The sequence below is a fragment of the Acomys minous genome, assembly GCF_964271855.1.
Source record: "Acomys minous genome assembly, chromosome: 13".
Lineage (NCBI taxonomy): Eukaryota > Metazoa > Chordata > Mammalia > Rodentia > Muridae > Acomys > Acomys minous.
Genome location: NC_140495.1, coordinates 22,090,566 through 22,113,597, shown reverse-complemented (window position 1 = coordinate 22,113,597; position 23,032 = coordinate 22,090,566). Strand labels below are relative to the sequence as shown.

General features: G+C 38.0%; 1 protein-coding gene across 5 annotated transcripts in view; it reads left to right on the top strand.

The window, feature by feature from the left end:
- STAG1 (STAG1 cohesin complex component) overlaps positions 1 to 23,032 on the top strand; it is a 311,613-nt gene that overhangs the window by 258,564 nt on the left and 30,017 nt on the right. For all 5 annotated transcript variants that reach the window (XM_084752355.1, XM_084752352.1, XM_084752353.1 and 2 more), the window contains one exon: positions 10,452 to 10,532. In XM_084752355.1, the coding sequence (XP_084608481.1) occupies positions 10,452 to 10,532 (81 nt within the window). The remainder of the gene's footprint in view (positions 1 to 10,451; positions 10,533 to 23,032) is intronic.

Genomic DNA, 23,032 nt, shown 5'->3' with positions numbered 1-23,032 from the left:
TTTCAATTTTACATCATTTATAGAATCTTGTCTGAATCCCTGCTATCATGATTTCAAAACAATTTCAAAAATCACATTTTAATTCTCATTTTGTGTTTTATTTGATACCGTAGCATAAAGAAAAACTACCCTTCATTAATTCATTTACTCATCTTTTCTAATTTGAAATATCAATATACTATTATCAGCTCTATAACACAGCTAATATATACTGTGAAGAAACCGTATGTTCTAAATTATAGTTATCCCTATCCTTTTTTGTAGCTTTGTGCCTTTTGGCTTTTTGAGACAGGGTTTCTCTGTCATGGATCAGGCTGGCCTCGAACTCACAGCAATCTGCCTGCCTCTGCCTCCCTGAGTGCTGGGATTAAAGGTATATGCCACCAGCCCAAATTGTGCCATTTCTTATTTGCATACTATTGAGTTTGAAAGCCAACAAGGTCTCTCAAGCAGCAAGCCTAACAGCCTAAGTTTGAGTCCCTAGCTCCCACGGAGGAGGGAGAGAACAAACTCCTCAGGTGACCCTCTAACCTCCACGTATATGCTGTTAATATGCACACACGTACACTAAATATATAAATGTGATAAATATCTGATGAGCATCAGAGAATAATAAGTATATTAAACTCTGCATTAATGTATCATTTTCATAGCTCCAAGCAGACCCTAAAAGTTTGAAAATCAATAAAAATCATTTACAGTATTATTTACTATCAGGTAATATAGTATAACTAAGTTCATTTTTTTTAAGATAATTGGGGCCAGGTGTGGTAGACAAACTTTTAATCATATTACTTGCTGTAAATTCTCAGCTAGTCCTGGTCTATAGGCTCTAGGCTGGCTTGGGCTACATTATACGGCCCTATCTAAAAAAGAAAAGGAATTATATGTTATTAATGTGGGCCTCTCCAAGTAGCGTTCATATTTGGGAAGCAGAGTCAGGCAGATCTCTATGAGTTTAAAGCCAGCCTTATCTACAAAGTGAGTTTCAGGACTACTCAGTGAGACCTATCACCAAAAAAAAAAAAAAAAAAAAAAGATTTACAATAAACTGAATGCTATTTTAAGTCTTTATATATATTTATTTGTTTAAGCTTTATGAGAAACATATTGTTTATATGTTTATAGTTTATATATGTTTATATATTTATTTTATTTACTAATAAAACTGAAACATTAAATAATGTACCTAAGGCCACATAGATATGGCACATCTACTAAAATCATTAGCTTTTAAATTATTTTCATTTTTGCTATTAATATGCTACTAGCAATTGGTAGCCCAGGTTATGTTTCCTCTCTTTTTCCATGCTTTCTTTTCCCTCACCCCATGCCCTCTGATGTTTGCTCTGTCAAATTCTTTTTTGTATTGATCTTTTTTTTCCCAAATATCTTTTGGGCTGTTTCAATAGGAACTGTGGGGAGACTTTAGAGGCTGGTACTTAACGTCATCATGAGCTGGAAATCACCACATTATTCAGACTGAACATAATATAGGGGGTGAGTTTAACTTAAGTCAGGCTATTGTTTTTGGATAGATTATAGCTTATATATGTTGTTAAGAATCTTGCTTCCCTAGAAGACTGCACACTTATGAAGTTAAACTTATTTCAGATGCATACTTCTGATTTTTCCTCAGGCCTGCCATACCAAAAGCTTTTCGGAAGTGGCTTCAAATTTTTGTTTGATTCATTGGTTGATTTTAGATTGTGTGTATGTTCGGGTTTTTATGAAACGCATAGAAATCCTCCTGCTGTAGCCTATCAGTTACTGAGAGTTGTAGGTATGTGTCCCCATGCAGTTCCTTCTAGATCTAAAGGATAAGCTTTTGTCTAGTTTGCTGAAACACAATTGGATATCAAGATACAAAACAAAATTTAAAAACTTAGTCATACTTCTTCAGACCATACACAACAATTAGCAGGTCAAGTGTCATGCGCATGCCTGTGCTCTCAGCTACTTGGAAACCTAAGACTGGAGGGTCACTTGAACTCAGGTTGGAGACCAGCCTTAACAACATAGCAAAGATGCCTGTGTCAGAATAAATAATATAAACACTCAGATTATAAACCAGCTACAGTAAACCTCTGAAAGGAATTATGAGAAGAAAATTTTTTGGGAGTTTGTGTTAATCAAAGATTTTTCAGAAGCCTGCTCTAATTTCACGGGCCTGTAATCTCAGCTTCTAAAGTAAGTGAAGCAAGAGGATCACAAGCTGAGGACCTGCCATGACTACATTCAAGGCAAGTCTTAGGTAACGTAATGAGACGCTGTGTCAAGAATTGAGGGTGGGACTGTATAGGCCAGTTGTAGAGAAGGAATTTGCCTACCACTCATGACTTCATCCCTGGTGTGTCTGGGTTTTTTGTTTGTTTGTTTGTTTGCTTGCTTGCTTGTTTCTGTTTTTGTTTTAACGCCGACACCTGCTTGGCTTTATAATGAGACCCCACCTTTAAAAAAGGGGGGAGGTCATTGTTAATAATTAAACATGTTAAGGAAAAATATCCTCCAAGAATACATTTTATGAACCCAGCAAAGATAAAAGGGGGGAGGGGAATAAAAGAATGAAGAAATCTGGAATAGTGAAAAACTTAGACCCCAAAGCCATAGGAAAGTGTGGTATAATGTTTAGTCTTATAGGTCAAACCATTAGCCCAAAACTTCAAGTTAAATAATGATTGCCAAAAATTAAAGTTTAAAGTAAGTGTCATTGGGGCTGTTGAATTCGCCCACTGTTTAGGAACACTGGTTGCTCCTCCAAAGGACCCAGGTTCAAATCCCAAAAAGGACGCGTCAGTTCACAGCCATCTGTAACTCTAGTGCCAAGGGAGCAGACACCTTCTTACAGCCTTGGTGGGTGCCAGTGTGTAGACACACAGGCAGGCAAAGTGCCCGAACACGTGAAATAAACTTTATACAAGTCATATCACTAAATTCCTTTTTTTCTTATTTATTAGAACATATATAGTTGTATTTAAGAATCCTGTAGGACATGACTCTACATGAAGTATATTGCAGAAGATAACATGTAGTAACCAGTTATAAAAATCTTTAAAACAGCAAAATACATGCGTCTTTTTGTGTGTATGTGATTTAAAAACAAACACACAAACAAAACTGCCTTTTCAGAGTAGGGCATAACATACTGAACTGGAGTACAATGGTTACCAGCAGGTAAATAATAGCCAGAATGCTTAAGGGAAGTGCAGAGTTAGTAACACCGTGTAATGGTTCTAAACTAGCAATCTAGTCAACAAAATTTGATTTTGTTGTCTTTAAAGTGCTATATGTTCATTTTAAAAACTAACAGAGTCTGTAGTGGTTGTGGTGGTATATGGCTGTAATTCCAGCACTTGGAAGTAGGTAGAAACAGAAGAATCAGAGCCTCAGCTGTATGAAACCCTATCTCCAAACCAAACAAACAAAAAAGCCAAGGTCTGGGAATAAGGCACAGGAGCAGAGTGCTTGCCTAGTCTCCATAAGGTCCTGGATTTAATCCTCAGGACTGCCGATAAATAAATAAAACTGGATTATGAAAAATCTAGTAAACAGGGCTGCAAAGATGACTCCAGCAGTTTAGAGCACCTGCTGCTCTTGCAGAGAGGATTTGGGTTTAGTGTCCAGCACCTCACAGTGCCTATGACCACAGTGCCTGATTCTCACTGCTAGCTTCCAGTGACACCCACCAAAGTACCTGTAGCTTTCAGGTATCCTTGCAAACAAGCACTCATATACATAAAATAAAAACGTTTTAAAATGCTAATCAATAATTAAGACTATTTACCTTTGTTATTTGTTTGTGAATTTTTTAAAACTTGTAATGATGTCCACTCTTCTATCAATCTCTTTTTATGTGTTTCCTAGCATTTTTAGAGAGCTTTCAGATTTTCCTGATCTTAGTAAGATGATCATTCTATTGCCCAAAGAAGTGTTCTTTTAAAGACAAAAAGGATTATTATTATTATTATTATTATTTACTGTAGGACATAACTGAGACCTAAGAATAGACAGGACATATATTCATCTATACTTGTAAGGGCGTCTGTGATCTGGCTTCCACTTATTCAACCTGCTTATATTTATGCTTAAATGCGGCGACAGCCTGTTGACAGTTTATCAACAAAGCTTACGTTGAAATTTCCATTTTTTTCCTGTTTTTACATTATTGCAAGATTAGTTTGTTTTTGTTTCAAATCACTGGAACAGCATGTTCTTAGCACATACTAGGACATGGGTTTAATCACTTATCACTAAAGATAAAAATAAAATGGAACAATAATAAAAATAGGCTGAGGGTAGATGCTTGCTTCTTTGGAAAGTTTTATTTTCTAATGTTACCTCCTCTTGCTACTTAAGTTGTAAGCATCTTTGTTTGCAACTTAACCCCTAACCTTGCATGTGTATACTTAACTAGACCAATTATTGTATCATAGTTTTGATGTTTAGTTGTCTTTTTATTTGATCAGGAATTTATTTGTGTTTAAGCTCATCTATCCTGCAGAAAACTGTGGTCCTTAGTAAACAACTATTTCAAAAATCCCAAGTATTTAGATACTATTTGCTAACCTTTTATTTTGATATTTTAGTTGTTACAGTGGTAATATGACTTGGGTATTGTCCAAACTGATACAATTTTTGTCCTTTATAAATTTATATATCAGATTGCTTATATGGTTGCAGTGTATTGCCTTTTCTCATGCCTTGCCTTTGTCTGTTTGTTTGTTTGTTCTTTGATACAGGGTTTCTCTGTGTAGCCTTGGCTGTCCTAGACTCACTTTGTAGACCAGGCTGGCCTCGAACTCACAGAGATCCACCTGCCTCTGCCTCCCGAGTGCTGGGTTTAAAGGTGTGCATGACTGAGCCTGGCAGCTTGCTTTTTTTAATGTTTAAAACTGACACACAAACCTAGAAATTACACATAGTAATGAAGTAGTGTCTGCTTGTGTTCTCTTTTTCAACTTTTAAGTATTGTTCCGCCTCACTGAATTACTAGGTTTTTTATCACATCATTTATATGTTTGTGCTTTTCCTGTACATTTCTTTAATAAAAAGGTGTTACTACAGATTTTATTCTTTACCTCATTTTTTAATTCATTAGTTACACATTTTATGTTGACTTGATAGTTCTGATATGTATATTCTTTTTAGCCACCACCACAATCATAATATAAAAGTGTCACTATCACACAGAATTGCATTCTACTATTCCTTTACCTTCTCACCCACTTCTATAGTTTTGACATTTTGAAGTTCAAAAAAGTAATCATACAGTATGGAATCCTTTAGGACATAGTGTGTTTCAGTACACATGATGTCTCTGAGGTTAATCCATATGGCATGTGAACTAATCGTTGCTTCATATTTACTGCTCATTAATATTTCACTGTTTTCAATTTCTTTTATTCATTAACCATTTGAAAGATGTTTGAGTTCTTTCCAAGTTTTAAATGTCACAGTAAAGGCAGTCTTTACTGCCTGAGGATTTGTGTACATTTTTGTCAACATAGTTTTTATTTCTGTAAAATAAATGTCAGAGAATAAACACATGCTAGGTCTTGTGCTGTGTCTCACGTCATTCTTTCCTTCTGTGCTGTTTCCAATGGTTGACTACATTGCTGCCTTAGTGGACGAGAAGTCTGGTGTTCTGCATCTTAACCACACCTGACTGTGTCGGCAATCTTCACCTTAGCCACACCTGACTGTGTCGGTAATCTTCACCTTAGCCACCCTGCTTGGTATGCAGTAGTATCTCACCGTGCTTTTAACACAGGATGTATTTTCTTTAATGCCAATGATTTTAAACACTTTTTCATCATCTTCTTTGACAACTAGGCTGATTATTAATTCACATTTAAGGACTCTTTTTAAAAAGATTTTTTTCATTCATCTTAACCCAAACTTAAAATATTCGAAAATAGAATGACAGTTATTAGAAAGAAACTGTTGTTTATTTGGTTCAATTTTATTTTTGTCATATGCATTCCAACTATAAAATTTGATTCTTTTTTTTTAATACATTTTTATTAATTTATACATATTACATCTCAGTTGTTAGCCCATCCCATGTATCCTCCCATTCCTCCCTTCCTCCCACTTCCCCCCTACTACTCCCCTCCCCTCCCCTAAGTCTGTGTCTGAGGGGGACCTCCTCCCCCTGAATATGCTCATACGGTATCAAGTCTCTCCTTGGTGACCTATTATCTTTCCTCTGAGTGCCACCAGGCATCTCCGTCCAAGGGACATGTTCAAATATGGGGCACCAGAGTTTGTGTGAAAGTTAGATCTCCTTCTCCACTCAACAGTGGAGAATGTCCATCGGCTAGTCCGGGTAGGGGTTCAAGGTTTTTACTGCCTATTTTTTCCTTGGCTGTCGCCACAGTTTGCAGAGGACCCCAGGGCCCAGACTCGCCTATAGTTTTCCAGGACCCACTGGATCCTTCCATTTCCTCTTTCTCCCAGGCTTCTCACACCTACACAACAGGGACATAAGCTCAACCATGTTCATAGCTGCCTTATTCATAATAGCCAGAACTTGGAAACAACCTACGTGTCCCTCAATAGAAGAATGGATAAAGAAACTGTGGTACATTTACACTATGGAATACTACTCAGCTATTAAAAACAAGGAATTTCCAAAATTTGTGGACAAATGGATTGAACTAGAAATTGTCATAATGAGTGAGTTCACACAGAAGCAAAAAGAGCTAAATGGTATATACTCACTTATATCGAGACACTAGTCCAAGGTGTACGTCCCCATGAAAAACTGTACCTACCAGAATAGTGGGTAAGAGGGGAGGACATCCTATTAAAATTTGATTCTTAAGCCAGGCGGTGGTGGCGCATGCCTTTCATCCTAGCACTGTGGAGGCAAAAGTAGACACATCCTCTGAGTTTGAGGCCAACCTGGTCTACAGAGTGAGTTCCAGGATAGCCAAGACTACATAGAAAAACCAAAAAGGAAAAAAGATTATTCTCTTCTTAAGGTCTCTATGAACATAAAGATCAAAAATATTTACTGGCTGTTATGTAGATTCTTCAGAATTTTAAACATGTTCTACACATTCAGACATAATAATGTACATGAGTGTGTACATAACTGTTTTTCATTACTATTTTCTGTATTCTTAATTCAGACTTCGTTTTCCATGCCAATTCAGTTTTTCTAAGCTTAAATAGTCCAGAAGCTTATCCCTTTTCCTCATTTTCACCACTAATACAGTGTATTTTTAAGAGATGCACTATCAAACCGGACTGGCAAACTAGCCTGTGATCCCAGCACTTGGGAGGTAGAACCAGGTGGATCTCTGTGAGTTAAAGGCCAGCCTGGGCTACACAAAGAAGCCTATCTTAAAAAAAGAAAAAACAATCAAGGTTATACTTAGCTACATAGCAAATTTTAGGTCATCCTGAGCTATATGGGAATCTTTCTTTAAAACAAAATAAAACAAAACAAAAAACACACACACACACACACACACACACACACACACACACACACACAGACCCTACATAACATGATGTGGAGAAAACTGAGTGATTTTCCCTTCCTCAGTTTGGTAATATGAAATTAAAAGGCCATAGTTAGTATTTTACAACTAAGAAAGTGCTCTGTTTTATTTTGGTAAAGTTGGTGCTAGCTTCTGTAATAGATTAATCTCATATCTCAGTTTTTAAAAGTTTTAATGCAGTAAACATTTGTCTCTTCATCACTGCAGAATACATGTAAGGAGGAGTGTGTCATTGCCCTCTCAGTCACCCAGAGGCCAAAGTCCTGGTGCTTCAGGGTCACTCTTGATTAATTTACCCAGAAATGTTTTCCACAAATTAGTGTTTTCTTCCCAGGAAGAGCAATATGAGAACAAAATACAAAGAAAAAAAACAGAAAGAAAAAATTTAACACCTGTTATTTGAAGGTTCTTCTTCCATCAAGACACAGTTAACAAAGAAAAGAAAAAACTGGGACACACAGGACAAAACCTGTTCAGTTTTTATTGCTGGTCTTACTTCACCTATGCTCCACAGCCATGATAACACTGAGTAAACAATTTCTAGACAAGTTAGGATAATGTTTTCATATGAAGAATAAAATACCAAAATGGCTACTTAGCTAGGTGGGAAAGTTCTGAATTTTCTTTTGGTATCTGATCAACTACATCATTATATAGCCGTGCCAGTGGCAAGGCGAATATCTCCCAGCTGCTTTCCACATACCCACCATCAAGAAGCTTCTGTGAAACTATCAAAACTACTCTGAAAACTGCTAGAGTAATAAGTCTGTATAAAAAGATTTTATGTTTGTGTGGATTAGGATAAATAATATAAATAAAATTAAACAATTTTGAACATTATTTCTAGATCTCCATTTTCTATTAATTTCTATTGATTTAAATATCTGCTTTATAATTAACAATTCATGTTCTTTCAAATTAAAGAGTTTTTTATTTTGCTTGTTGGATCAAACCTAGAGCTTTGTGTACTTGGCCAGCTCTGTAGCACTAAGCAACACAACAGCTTACCTCAAGGAAAGTTTGTAAACTTGTCTTTTCCTTCCACAAATACCTTCTCACAAATGTATGTGATGATACATTAGAATTTATTCAGAAGTATCTCAGGACTGCCAGGTATTTTGTCAGTGAGCATGGCGTGTATAAACCAGATGGTCTTATAGCACTAATGCTTATATCTTGACAGTGTTTCAGGAAGACTTCTTTTTTTTTTTTCTACATTCTAACATTGTTATTGTCTCATTAGCTTTTCATCAAAAGCAGTACTTGTTCCTCATAATTCTTACAATTTATTTTGAGTTCCCATGCAGGTATATGATGATACCCTTTGCTCATATTATCTGAAACCTAGTACTGTAAAATTAGCAGAACTGCTTTTACTCAGTTGTTTCTGCAGCATTATATTTGTTGATTTTTCTTTGAACTTATTATCTACATATAATTTGTATGGTGTCATAGTTTATTGCGTTTCAATACAAACACCCAGTTTGGTGAGTAAAGTAATGGGACAACATTACATACATGTCATTGCAATCAAGGAATGCTGTGTATTTAAACTAAAATGTAATGAAATACCTATTCCGTGCTGGTGGTGTAACTCATGTGTAAGGCCTGCTTAATGCTCAGGTGGGGGTGGGGGTCTGCCCCAAATTAAACGTTATGTTACGGTGCTTGATTGGTTTTATTTCCTTGAATTTTATCATCTCCATAGAGAGTAGAGACCAAAGATTGGAACAAGATATTTCATGAAACAGAAATTCAAATACTGATATTAAAAAAAAAAAAAGTAGGGGTATATTAAGTAGGGGAGAGCATGGATTGGTTGCTTTATTGGTTGGTTGGTTGATTGGTAACAGAGCCTCACTATGTACTGCAGTCTGGCTTAGAATTTTCTATACAGTTCACACTATCTAGGAGCCCCCACATGCTAGATACAGACATGGACTGCCATGCCTGGGCTTCCTTAGTAAATTTTTAAAGTATTAAGAGGTCCTGACCACTAAAATCTCTGAAAACCTCCTTCCTAGAAAAATATGTGCCCAGTATACTAAGAGATACATATAAAATGGTTAATAAAAATTATTCATAATGATCTCAAACTCAACATGTAAAAATTTATCAACAGTAGAATAAAGGTATATTCTAAATATTATATAATGCTAAAATGTAATCATCTATAGATATATGTACAATGCATAAATATTTAACCTAAATGATAAAGCAAACCCAAAGTAATACATATTATTTTGTTTATGTATTGCTTATAACTAGTCATAGTAAAGTTAGAGGATGCAGACTAGATAATGGAAATACAGTGATTATTGTGTGAATCAGGACCCATGTTAACGTTAGAAGAAAGAAATTGTGTTGGCACAGACACTGACAATGTTCTTTTGTGACATAGGTGATGGCTGCATAGGTGTTTTCCTTTATTTTAATTCATTAAGCATAAAGCTATTATATCTTGCTTTAAAGTAACTAGAATAAAGCAGGCCGTGGTGGCGCACACCTTTAGTCCCAGCCCTCGGGAAGCAGAGACAGGCGGATCGCTGTGAGTTCGAGGCCAGCCTGGTCTACAAAGTGAGTCCAGGACAGCCAAGGCTACACAGAGAAACCCTGTCTCGGAATTTAAAAAAAGAAAAGAAAAAAACTCTTAAATTTAGATAAAATAGTTTCATTAATTTCTTTTTAAGATTAACAGCAAAATATTCATGGCACTACATTTTGTTTAAAACATAACATTATCTTTCTGACTTGATAGTCTCAATATTTTTTATTTTCTGAGTTGTTGATTTGTGGTTTTTTAAATCAGTTTGTCTAGTCTTACTTTATAGTGAAATTATAATTTCATTATGAAATAAAACTATGTTATTTACCTAGTACTGTGCAAATTGTCTCTTTTATTTACATTTTCATTAAAAATTTGTTTTTTATTTGATACAGATAGTCGTACAAGCACTACAGTGTTCCCATTACTCAATTCTTTGGCAGCTGGTGAAAATTACTGATGGTTCTCCTTCCAAAGTAAGTAAGAGCTTCTGTAAGCAGAAGGTTTTATAAAATAATAACCATACTAAACGAATATTTTATAAGTTATATAAATTATTATCTTTATAAAATGGTAATTTATTGTTAATCAGTATTTGCTTTATTATATGTGTGTTAATCTTCAACCAATAGGTTCAAAACATACATTTACACGTTTGTAAATATATATTTAAATAATGCACAGAATAAATATATTTGTAGGAAACAGCAGCACTATTCCTTTTCTATTAAAAGAGAGACGGAAGGGTACTAGAAATCAAAGCTCTGGTAGCCAGTGAGAAAGAGGGGGAGAATGAGTTCACTAATATGCACCATTTGATTGTGGGCCAGAGTAGTCAACATAAGCTACAAATAACTAGATAATTCTGGATCCCCAACCATGTGATGCCAGGGACCAAACGGAACTAAATGGAAAACACAGGATAGAAAATGAAAGTAAAACAATGCTCTATTTTAATAGTGTACATTGTCTTTTTTATTAAAAAAAAAGTTTTTAAAAAAAATACTGAAGTGCCCTCACATTGATGGTTACTTCTAATCTAACGTCTCACTCAGCTGCCTACTATATCTCTGATAAACTCAGGGTCCTGAAGAGGTAGCTCTGATTCAGTGCTAAACAGAAAGGAAAGCACACAGCAGCTCAATTTGTGATGAGGTTTTCAAAACAAAACAAAACAAAGCAAAAAAACACCTATCTTAAAATTTATTATTCATTAAAGAGAAGAATGTCTCTGATCAAACTTCGATGCATGAACTAGATCTCACAGAGAACCCAGTTTCAGTGCTAAAATCATGTTGAGGCTTTAAGAGTTCTGTAGTAATTTCCCCAAACACCTAACAATCATCTTTTTTGTTTCTTTTTTGTTTTTTGAAACAGGGTTTCTCTGTGTATCCCTGGCGGTCCTGGACTCTCTTTGTAGACCAGGCTGGCCTTGAACACAGAGAGCCACCTGCCTCTGCCTCCCAAATGTTCAGGTTAAAGGTGTGAACCGCCATACCTGCCTAAGTCTCAATCTTCTAAAAGCACATAGCTTAAATAATTTTTAACAAATACAATTTTATTACAAAAGGGGGAAATAATTTAAATCTCTCCAACATAAGTAGATTTTCAATTGTTTCGTGAAATTAAGGAGATTTGAACATATAAACAAAAGCAAATATGTAAAGAGCCAAATAATACTATTAAGATCCTCAACAGGCCGGGCGTGGTGGCGCACGCCTTTAATCCCAGCACTCGGGAGGCAGAGGCGGGCGGATCGCTGTGAGTTCGAGGCCAGCCTGGTCTACAAAGTGAGTCCAGGACAGCCAAGGTTATACAGAGAGACTCTGTTTCGAAAAACCAAAAAAAAAAAAAAAAAAAGATCCTCAACATACAATCTTAGTAGTTAGCTCTAGGAAAAAGAATTTGAAACTGTTAGGACAAAAACATAGTCTCAGGTTTCAGTTTATCCTACCTAATGCAGTTGTTGAACTGATGTAAAGCCTCGAAATGTTTAAATTGTCCTCTGTTGTATTTGTTATAGTGACATTATGCTGCTGTTGTTAAGTACACTGTTAGCACTCAATGCAGACTTGAAAATCTTTTAATTAAACCTGTTCAACCTAGATGAAGCACAGAAGAAAGATTGCCGTTACTGTTACCTTACTGATAAATCACACGAGAATAAAAGTACTGTAATGAAATCTTCAAAGTTATCCTTGTTATCAAAATCTCATATTACATGGATGGAACCGCTGTTATGTAGAGGTTGAGACTTGGCCTAAAGTCATAGATTTTTAGCATAAGCCGTTCTACTCAACCTAATAATATATTATTTTGTGTGCATTGGTGTTTAGCCTGTCTGTGTGAAGGTGCCAGATTCCCTGGATCTGGAGTTACAGACAGATGTGAGCTGCCATGTCAGTGCTGGGAATTGAACCCAGATCCTCTAGAAGAAAAGCCAGTTCTTTTAACCACTGTGCCATCTTTCTAGCCCCCACTTTTTACATTCTTATATTAAGCTTTTACTATAACAATTTGTGGTTTTGACTTTCACGAAATTTTCTATGAGTGCATTGGTCAGTTCCTCAAAGATCACAATTTGGCAATGTTCGTTAGTTAACTGCTTATAGCCCAGTTATGGCACGCAGCTAGGATTTGTGCATCGTTCTATGTGCCTAAGGATGTTTAAATAAGAAGTTAGTATAATTTTATATGTCTCATTCATAGAGCCAGTTGAAATGTGTGGAAGGCTAATACTAATGCAACTAAGCCCTCTTTTTCCTCTTTACTTCCTGAAATGTACATATTGATAAGTTGGTGCTAACTGTGGGGCTGGGGAGATGACTTACAGCGGACCTGTCTTCTTTTCCCAGCACCTACATATCAACTTAAAGTCCATCATCCAGTGCATTGTGTCTCAGTGTGCATCAGGCGTACATGTAGTACACACATGCAGGCAAAGCAGTCATACACATAAGATTAAAATAAATCAGGCCTTTTTATTTTTAAATGTTAACCAACATTTAAATAGAAACAATCTGAAACTGTGTTGTAGGAAGTAATTTTGTTTTGTTGAAAAGAAAATGCTAAGAACAGACTGGATTATTTAGCTAGTAGTAAGGAAATGAGCCAGCTAATCACTATTTGTTTCTCTAGCCATTAATTATTTACAGAAACTTATTTTAAATCTCTGAAGAGTTTCTGTTTTCTTCTTTGTTTGTGTGTTTGTTTTGGGTTTTCAAGACAGGATTTCTCTGTGTAGTCCTGGCTACCCTAGAACTCACTCTGTAGACCAGGCTGGCCTCAAACTCGCGGAGATCTGCCTGTCTCTGCCTCCTGAGTGCTGGTATTAAAGGTGTATACTGCCATTACCTGCCTTAAATTTTTAATAAATTGTGTTTATTCACTTTGGCTTTAAGATATTTAGATGTTTTCACAACGTTGAGCTCTTTGATGTTTGCTGTATGTTCATTTTGAGAAAAAAAAACTGCCAGATACTACCAGCTATGGGTAACCATGGTGAATGTTTTGTTTTTTGGGTTCTTTAGGGAGTTGGTGGGGGGCGGAGTTGCTTTTTCAAGACAGGGTTTCTCTGTGTAACAAGGAAACTCACAGAGGTCCTCCTGCCTCTGCTTTCCAAGTGCTGAGATTAAAGGTGTATGCCATCATGCCCAACCTGTAAATGTTTTAATATTTTTCTTTTATTATTTTTAAATATATTTCTAATCTCATGTAGATCCAGAATTCTTTTCAATTAGCACATCTTTTTAATTATGAAATATTGCTGCAGGGTGTGGTGGCACACACCTTCCATCACTTGAAAGGCAGAGGCAAATAGATCTAAGAAAGGAAATGGGGAGAGTACAATAAAGAGGAAAGAAATCTTGTTAGTGGCCTGGGGAGTGCCTCAGTGGTTAATAACACTGACTGCTGTTCCATTGAACCAATGTCCAATTTCCAGCATCCACACGGAAGCTATTGTGAGAAACTTAACAATTAGTTATAATTTTAGTCCCAGTGGATTCTTTTTTCTGGTACACAGACATTCAGACAAATGCCATACACATAAAATAAAAATAATTTGTTTTTGTTTTTTGAGACTTGATTTTTCACTGTGTAGCCTTGGCTGTCCTGGACTCACTTTGTAGACCAGGCTGGCCTGTAAATCACAGAGATCCACCTTCCTCAGCCTGAGTGCAGGGATTAAGGTGTGCACCACCACACCCAGCTAAAAAGAAGTAAATCTTAAAAGAAAGAAAAGTATCGCAGAGGGTTGTGTACATAGTTCATTTGGTAGAGTGCTTGCTTCACTTGCTTGAAGGCCTGGGTTCAATCACCAGAGCCACACAAACACAGTATATTGATGCATGCCTATGATCCCAGCTGTCAGGAGTAGAAGCTGGAGGTCAGGAATTTAAGGTCATCCTCACCCAAATAGCAAGTTTGAGGCTAGCCTGGGCTAAGTGAGACCCTCTCTTAAGAAAAGAAATATTTCTGGCTATCGTCTTTAGTGAAGCAAAGGCAGGAGAATTACAAGTTGAAAGCCAGTCTGGGCTAAAGAGTTAGATGTTGTCTCAAAGAAATTTGATTTCTACTGTTATACAAACTTCTTTTAGAATAGAAACAAAGAAATTAAAGCACCTTTAAAAGATGGTTATAGTGGGTGTTTATTTTTTCACACTTTGATACATATGCAGTACTCTTTATCAGAATCCACTCTGTTATCCTTTCTTCTTCCTTCTCTTCTCATCAAACCCCTTCTTACCAAAAAGCTCTCTACCTGTTTGGGGTTTGGGTGTGGGCAATTGCTGCTGCTGATGATGATGATGATGATGATGATGGTGATGATTTTAGTCTTCCTTTTTATAGGTCATTGCATTTAGGGTTGCCTGAATGTATGTAGGTAGAAACTTACTTACTTGGATAACTGTAAGTTACAAGTGGCTATATCACCAAATAGGGTTTTCCTCACCGCAGCAACCACTAGTTAACTATAGCGCCTCAGGAGTGGGGCCTTATGAGACTCTCTCCCATAACAGAGTATTTGTGGGCCTGGTCTCGTGTAGGTGCCCACGGCTGATGTAAGTTCATGAGTGCTGCATCCATCATATCTGTGACCACAGCATGTCACAGTGCTTCTTCCTAACCCCTATTCCAAGATGCTCCATGGGCCTGGAGGGGATACTACAAATGTCCCATGTTGGGCTAAGCATGCAAAGGTCAGTCTCAGCACGCTGACCAGTTAAAAATCTGTGCATCAGCTCTCTCCCACCGCAAAGAGATGCTTCTCTGACTGAGAGAAGCACTAATCTATGAAAATACACATAAATAATTAAGTGACAGCTTTACTCCATGCCCATTTTCAAAACAAAAGTAGTAGGTTTCTCCTGGGGCCAACAACCTCCCCAACCATGAGCTTTTGGGCAGTTTTCAGTACCACGTATAAATTCTTCTTGTCGTGTGGTCTTCAGATCCAACCAGAAACTATTTAGGTATTGCTGTAGCAGTTATGCCACTGTTGTGCCAATGGTCACGTCACCTAGCAGGCAGGGGCTGTAGCTTTCAGAGTTCACAACTAGGTAAGAGCATTGATGGCCGTTCTCCCTCGGCAGCCTGCAAACCCTCCTTCCGGCACTGTGAAAGCTGTCCAGGCAGGGAAGAGGTGTCTAGCTCAGGTCCATCTGATTTCTCTGTGTCTGTAACTAGAGTGCCTTGTGTCTTCAGTGACTTCTCGTTTAGCGCTGGTGGCAACTGAGACTTGGAACAGTGGGCTACGTTGTTCTGGAGGCCTCCCTCACATACGGCAGTACCTTATGGCTGCAACTGGACCTTACAGCTTCGGGAAGCATTATTTACCCCATTTATTTTTATTTTTATTTTCTTAATTTATTATAATTTATTCAGATTACATCCCAATTGTTATCCCCTCACTTGTATCTTCCCTCCTCCGCCCTATTCCCCTCCCCTAGACCTCTGACTGAAGCTTCCCCACCATATGATCACAGCCTATCAGGTCTCATCCAGATAAACTGCATCCCCTTCCTTTGTGTGCCGCCATGCCTCCCCACCAAGGGGAAGTAATCAAATTGGGGGCACCAGTTCATGTCCGAGGCAGTCCCCTCTCCCCCCATAACTGTGGAGAGTGCACTGTCCATTGGCTAGATGTGAAAAGGAAGTCTAGGTTTACTGCATGCATTGTCCTCGCTTGGAACATTTTGTGCAGGCCCTCCTGCATCTGGGTCCTCCAACTTTGATCATCTCCGTGTGGGGCTCCTGAACCCTCTGGGTTCTTCCATCCCCCCGCCCCCCAATTCTTCCATACCACTCTCACCTGGAATCCAGCTGTGAATCCCAGCATCTGTCCTGAGCCCCCACTGGCTAGAGTCTCTCAGAGTACATCTGTGTTGGGCTAATATCCACTTATAAGTGAGTATATGCCATGCGTGTCTTTCTGGGTCTGGGTTACCTCATTCAGGATTATCATTTATTTTTAATTAGTTTGCAGAATAGTAGGTTTCCATTTGGCTTTGTTATACATCTTCTGTTTTAGTTAGCACTCTCCCAACTCCTTTTTCCCTCACTTGCCCATTTACACCATGTGATCCCAGTATTCCCTCCACCTTCTGCTTTCATCCCACTCTACTTTATATTGCATGTGTTCTACTCTCCCCCTCCTCTAAAGCCTTCTCTTAACCCCCACCCCCCCTCCCTCTAGAACCATGGCCACTTCCTAGCTCTCTGGTCTCTATTGACACTCCAAGTTAAACATACAGCTCTAAGGATTCAAAGCTAGGATTCACATATGAGATAGAGCATACAGTGTTTTTCTTTTGGAGCCTGAGCTACCTTACACAGCATTAACATTTTCCAGTTCCACCCATTTTGCTACAATTTTTCTACTTCTTTTTTCTTTACAGCTAAATCAAATTTCATTGTATATTATATGAATAACATTTTTATATTACTAATCAACTGATAGACCTCTTAACTCATTGCATTTCCTAGGTGTTGGGAATAGAGCAATGAACATTGATGTTCAAGTATCGCTGTAGAAGGAAATAGAGTCCTGTGGATAAAGAACCATATGATAGTTCATGTGCTAGTTCTATCTTTAGCTTTTTAAGAAGACACACTGATTTACACAGTGGGTACACTAGTTCACACTTCCACCAGCCACTAGTGAATATGAGTTCCTCTTTTCTCACATCCTTGCCTACATTTGTTGTCATTTGTTTTGTTTTGTTTTTGCCCATTCTCACTGGTATGAGATGGAACTTCAATATAGTTTGTATTTTGCATTCCTATAATGGCCACTTTTTAAAAAATCTTTATTACCATCTGTATTTCCTCTTTTGAATGTGCCCTGTTTCATTCTACAGCTCTTTTTTTTTTTTTTAATTGTGCTGTTTTCTTGATGTTTATGTTTGGAGTTCTTTGTATTTCCTGGATATGAATCCTCTGAGGTATAGATGATAGAAATTTCATTCCATTCTGTTGGCTACTGTATTAGTTGCTGTTGCTGCTGTGATACAGCACCATGACCAAATCAGCTTAGAAAAGAAAGTGTTTCTTTTGGCTGGTGATGTCAAGAGGGCGAGGAACAGCCGCGATCCTGCAGGCATGACAACAAGGAAGCTGGTGGAGCGCTCATGGCATGCACCGTAGCACAGTGCAGAGAGAATCAAGTGGAAGTAAGCAAGGCTTTTACTCTCAAAGGCCACTCCCACACTTGCTGCTTTCAGTAGTGCCACACTAACCTAATTCTCCCCAGATAGCACTAATACGTTGGGACCAAATGGTGCAAGTTTTTCTGTTTAACAGGATGTTGGCTCTAGGTATGTCACATGTTGGGTTGGCACTAGGTTTTAGTAAGGTTGAGATATTCTCTTTCTCTGTATAATTGATGTTCAGGGTACCAGATTATATTCCCAGCCATTCCATGCAACAACAGTCAGTATCCAAGTGCAAACTCACTTTGGAAATGAAGTAATAAGTCCTTACCCTTTACATGTTAATCATTTCAGTAGTGAGGGGAAATTGATAACACTAGTGGTGTACTTGTTATTGTGGGTATAAGTGGGAAAGAATAAGAAAAGAAGAAAACATGATTAATGATTAGTAGTTGGGTGATAAAAAGCAGAGAAAGAGGACATAAATTGTAGTGACATTTTTAAGAATTCTGAAATTTTGGTTTCTTTTTAAAACACACACAGAAATATTATAAGAATGTACTTTCGTTTTCATCCCAGGTGTGGGAATTTGGGCTGCTCCGGACTCTGCAGCAGCTGACTATGCTTGGCCTTGTGCTCTAGCTGAAGCATGATTTTGCCAGCTGCAGATAATTTCTGCACTTGTATAATGTTTGGGATTCTTTAAAAATTTTCAGAGAGTACATAAACGTGATGGCCGGGAGAGGGAAGGTGGTGGTTGTTGGTCACTTAGAGAGGTTGGTTACAGTTTGTTAGTAGCCAAGGCCAAAGAAGAAACAAAAGATCAATCTCTCTATCTCCCTCCCTCCCTGCCCCTCCCCCTCTCTTCCTCCTTTCCCCTCTATCCTTGTTTCTCTCCTATCTAGTGTTAGGGGGTGAGACTGGGTGGGACAGAGGGTGGGAAAAAGAAGAACCCACAAAGTAGCAAAGAGTAGCTACCTTAAGTAGGAAATGAAACTGTATGGGCAGAAGAAGTTAGAGGGATGAAGGAGTTTGCCTTCCATGGGTGGCCGCCCTCTCTCCTCTGCCTTGCCTTCAGGTGATCAAGTTACCCTTACAGTTGTTTCCCAGGTGGAGTCTCTGATCTGGTCACAGCTGTAGGGTTCCTTCTAAGCCCCAATGCAAAGACTGGACTGGCTTCTGTGACGTTTTAGCCTGAAATCTCTGTGAAAATTCTGATGTAACTTTAGTTCCCATTGAATGTTCAGCTTCTTGGATACTATTTAGATCGGTTTCAAAGTTCCTTTTTCACAGCATCCTATTGTTTTTTGGCTGGCTGGCTGGCTGGCTGAATTGGTTTTCTCAGGTCTTAGCACACTGGCCCCTTGTACTTGTTCTGTTCTTTAGGACGGCAGAAATCTTGTGTAAATGGCATTTTTGCCTCCATTTCGTTGGTTGTCAGTGCTAAGTACTAGTGCTAAGATGTGAGGGGTTCTCCCTAACCCTGCTCTGGCTGCTGCTGGCCTGGCTGTGCCTCTTCTACTAGCTGTTTAAAGTGCTCGTTACTTTTCTCATGGCTGTATTCAACCTCTACCAGAAGACTAATTGAGTGTCATCTACTGTCAATAATATCCCAAGTGTTTTTTAAGGTTTATTCTTATTTATGTGAATGCACATTTTGCCTACCTTTATGTGTGTCCACTGTGTTTGTGAAGGGACATCAGGCCCCCATGAAGCTGGATTTACACATGATTGTTCCCCACCATACGAGTACTGGGAACCAAGCCGAGGTCCTCTACAAGAGCCTAGTCATCTCTTTATCCCATAAGAATTTATTTCCCTTTTGAATATTTTGGCATTTTCCCCCGTGGAATTAGTACTACAATGACCATTCTCATATAAGACCTTGTTTTGTGTTCTTCGTTGTTCCATGTTTTATCATGCGCCTAGAATAGAAATGCTGAGTCAACAATTGTAGTGCACTTATGGGATATGCTGCAAGTTTGGTTCTTTGTTTTGTTTTTTGTTTGTTTTGAGACAGGGTTTCTCTGTGTAGCCTTAGCTGTCCTAGACTCACTTTGTAGACCAGGCTGGCCTCGAACTCACAGCAATCCACCTGCCTCTGCCTCCCAAGTGCTGGGATTAAAGGCGTGTGCCACCACACCCAGCCCAAATTTGGTTCTTGGTAAAGAGATTTTTCTTGAATTTAGTTTTCTTCTGACCTGAAGAGCACTCTAATTCAGGAGATTCTGAGTGATAATTATATTTGAAGTTTAAATCAAGTTATAATTTAACTCGATGACAAATCTTTTGTAGTGAAATATTTAAACAGCCTCTATCAAAACAGTTTTAGACCTTTTTGTAAAATGTAGGTGTGCTTGGGTGTCAAGCTGTGAGTTGAAGCTCTTTGACAAGCTCACAAGTCTTGTTTAGTATTCTTTGCTTCAGTGCCCCCTAGTGCTGGTTTTTACAAGCAGCTTTCACTCTGTCTTCTCTGTAACGAGAAACATCCTTCTTACTTTAGCTGCTTCTGGACCTATATAAAAGCATTTAAAGAGCCTGGTAAATAAAAGTTGGGACTAAAACAGTTGCCTTTTTCATCCTGGAGATGAAGAATTTCCTTTTTTTCCCCTCTCATGAGTGTTGTTCTCTCTCTCTCTCTCTCTCTCTCTCTCTCTCTCTCTCTCTCTCTCTCTCTCTCTCTCTCTGTGTGTGTGTGTGTGTGTGTGTGTGTGTGTGTGTGTGTGTGTGTGTGTGTTTAAATTATGTGGCCAAAGACAGCCTAGAACTCACTATGTATACCAGTCTGGCCTCAAACACACAAAGATGTAGCTGTTCTGCCTCCCACATGCACTATGGCACCAGCATATCCTGTTTTCTGGAATCTCATCTTGCATGTCTCTCTGTACACTGCATGGAGTATACATCTTTGCCTCCGCTGGACTCGCGCCCTCATCATCTTTCAAGTCAAAGCCAACAAAAATGTGCTCCTTCTTTTCCTTTATGACTCTAGTGTCTCCTCTACATATTCCACCTTAATATTCAAACACACTATGGAAAGGAGGAGCAGGGAAAAGGCTGCTAGAGGGGCCAACTTCTTTCCTCAAATCACACTCTCAGGAATGAGCTGAAGTATTTGTTAAAACAACAGGCTTTTTGTTTATCGCTTTTGTTTTGTTCCCCTGCTCCTTTCACTGTAGCTATGAACAAGAAATAGCTTGCTTGGATCCTTGCCCAGAATTCCTGTAATAACAAAAAACATCTGCCGTTACTATATGAGGAGAAAAGAATGTGACAAGGATTGAGAGATAGTAACCATCCCTTTGGAACGAAGTTTCACTAGTATATAAACAATTTTACTTTCAGAATCTCTCCACCTTTTGTTTTTTTAGAATTCTGTCCTTATTTAACTATCCTACTAGTTTAAAGTTCACCTTTGGTCATTCCTTAACTCCCAGAGTTTAATAATTATGGTCTTGCTATGTCCAGGGACAAAGAATTGTTTGACTAGTCTAGAAAAGACAGGCAAGAAACATCCAGGTCTTAATAACCTTTGAGCTTGTCATCCTGACACTCTCCTTTCACCCCAGCACTCAGCCCTCAGAAAGCTAACTTCAAGGCCAGCCTAGGCTATGAAGCAGTGAAACCCTATCTCAAAAGACAGAAACCAAATAGGGAGGGAAAGGAAAATAATCTGAATCTAACAATTCCTAACAAATTCTGAACTTGAAATTTTTATACAAGTTCAGCAAATACAAATCATCTGAGAACCAGAAATAAACATTTTAGTACAGAAAAGTAAAACCTTTTAGTTTATGGTTTTGCCTTTTTGTTGGTTTGGTTTGGTTTGGTTTGGTTTGGTTTTGTTTTGTTTTGTTTTTGGAGACAAGGTTTCTCTGTGTAACCTTGGCTGTCTTGGACTTGCTTTGTAAACCAGGCTGGATTTGAACTCAGAGAGATCTGCCTGCCTCTCACTCCTAAGTGTAATGATTAAAGGCATTCTCCGCCAAGCCCAGCAATTTGGCATTTTATTACGTGTACTGCACTTACAATTCTAATCCTGGATCTCCAGGATCTTGCTTTCTGGTAGAGAATCTCCCATGAACAGTAGATTAAGAGTTCCTCAGCTTCACTAGTCTGTCCACAGATGGATGCTGTTTAGCACTCAATGTGTTTAAATATTATTTTTTGAACTCAGTAATAAGTAAGAAGTGAAAAGATCTATCCTCAATAATTATTAGTGTGGAAGGATTTTTTTAATGAGCTCATCAAAAAGCAAAGACAATTTTAAAAATATTTAGGGGCTAAGGAGATAGTTCAGCCACTAAAGTAATGTACTGACCTAAAAGGCTAGGTATGGAAGGGCATGGCTGTGCTCCTAGTGCTGGCAAGCAGAGACAGGCAGATTCCTGGAGCTTGCTGGCCAGGCAGCCTGGCCAAATCAGTGATCTCCAGGTCCAATGTGAGACTCTGTCTCAAAGAGTAATATGGAGAAAGACTGAGAAAAGCATCCAACATCAACTTCTGGCCTATGTATACAAACACACACATACACAAATACATATATACACACATACCAAAGACTATTTAAACAAAATATAACAATCTCTGTTTTCTAATACAAGGATTCAAGAGCCCAACAAAATTAATGACAAAGGAGTCATTTCCTATCAGGCCATTTTTTTTTAAAATAAAAATAAATATATTATTAATTATACTTCATAGTTTTTGGCTAATCTGTTTTTCTTCTGGTGGTAGGTTTCTTAGTTTGAATTTTCTTCTAGTAATTAATAATTCCTAGATATTAGTTAATGACTTGTTAACCAAATGTATCTTAAAAGTTCATAGTTTCTCCATATGCATATGTACAGGTATATATATTTGTATACATATATGTACACATGCATATATGTTGTGGGAAATGAAGAATGATCTTTTGAGTTAAATACTAAATTTTTTATTCAGATTACACCTCAGTTGTTATCCCATCACTAACATCCTCCCATTCCTCCCTCCCTCCCACTTTCACCCTAAATTTTTACATATTGGCTCATTCTAGCAGCTGGTGGCAAAATATATAAGTTGCCTCATCTTAAGCTCCAGTGTTCTGTTACACAGAATAACAGTGATATTTACTACTGGTAAGGTTTTTTATACAACTAAATTGATTTATTTCAGTTAACAATTGAGTATTTCAGTTAACAGTACACATTACTTTGTTGGCATTAAATCTCAGCCCTCGTCATTACTTTCCTCTGCCTAAACCAAGAATTTATACTAAAAGATGCACTATCTGCAGCATATACATGCCTAGTGGCTAGTACAGGCTTGAGGTGTGTGGTGTG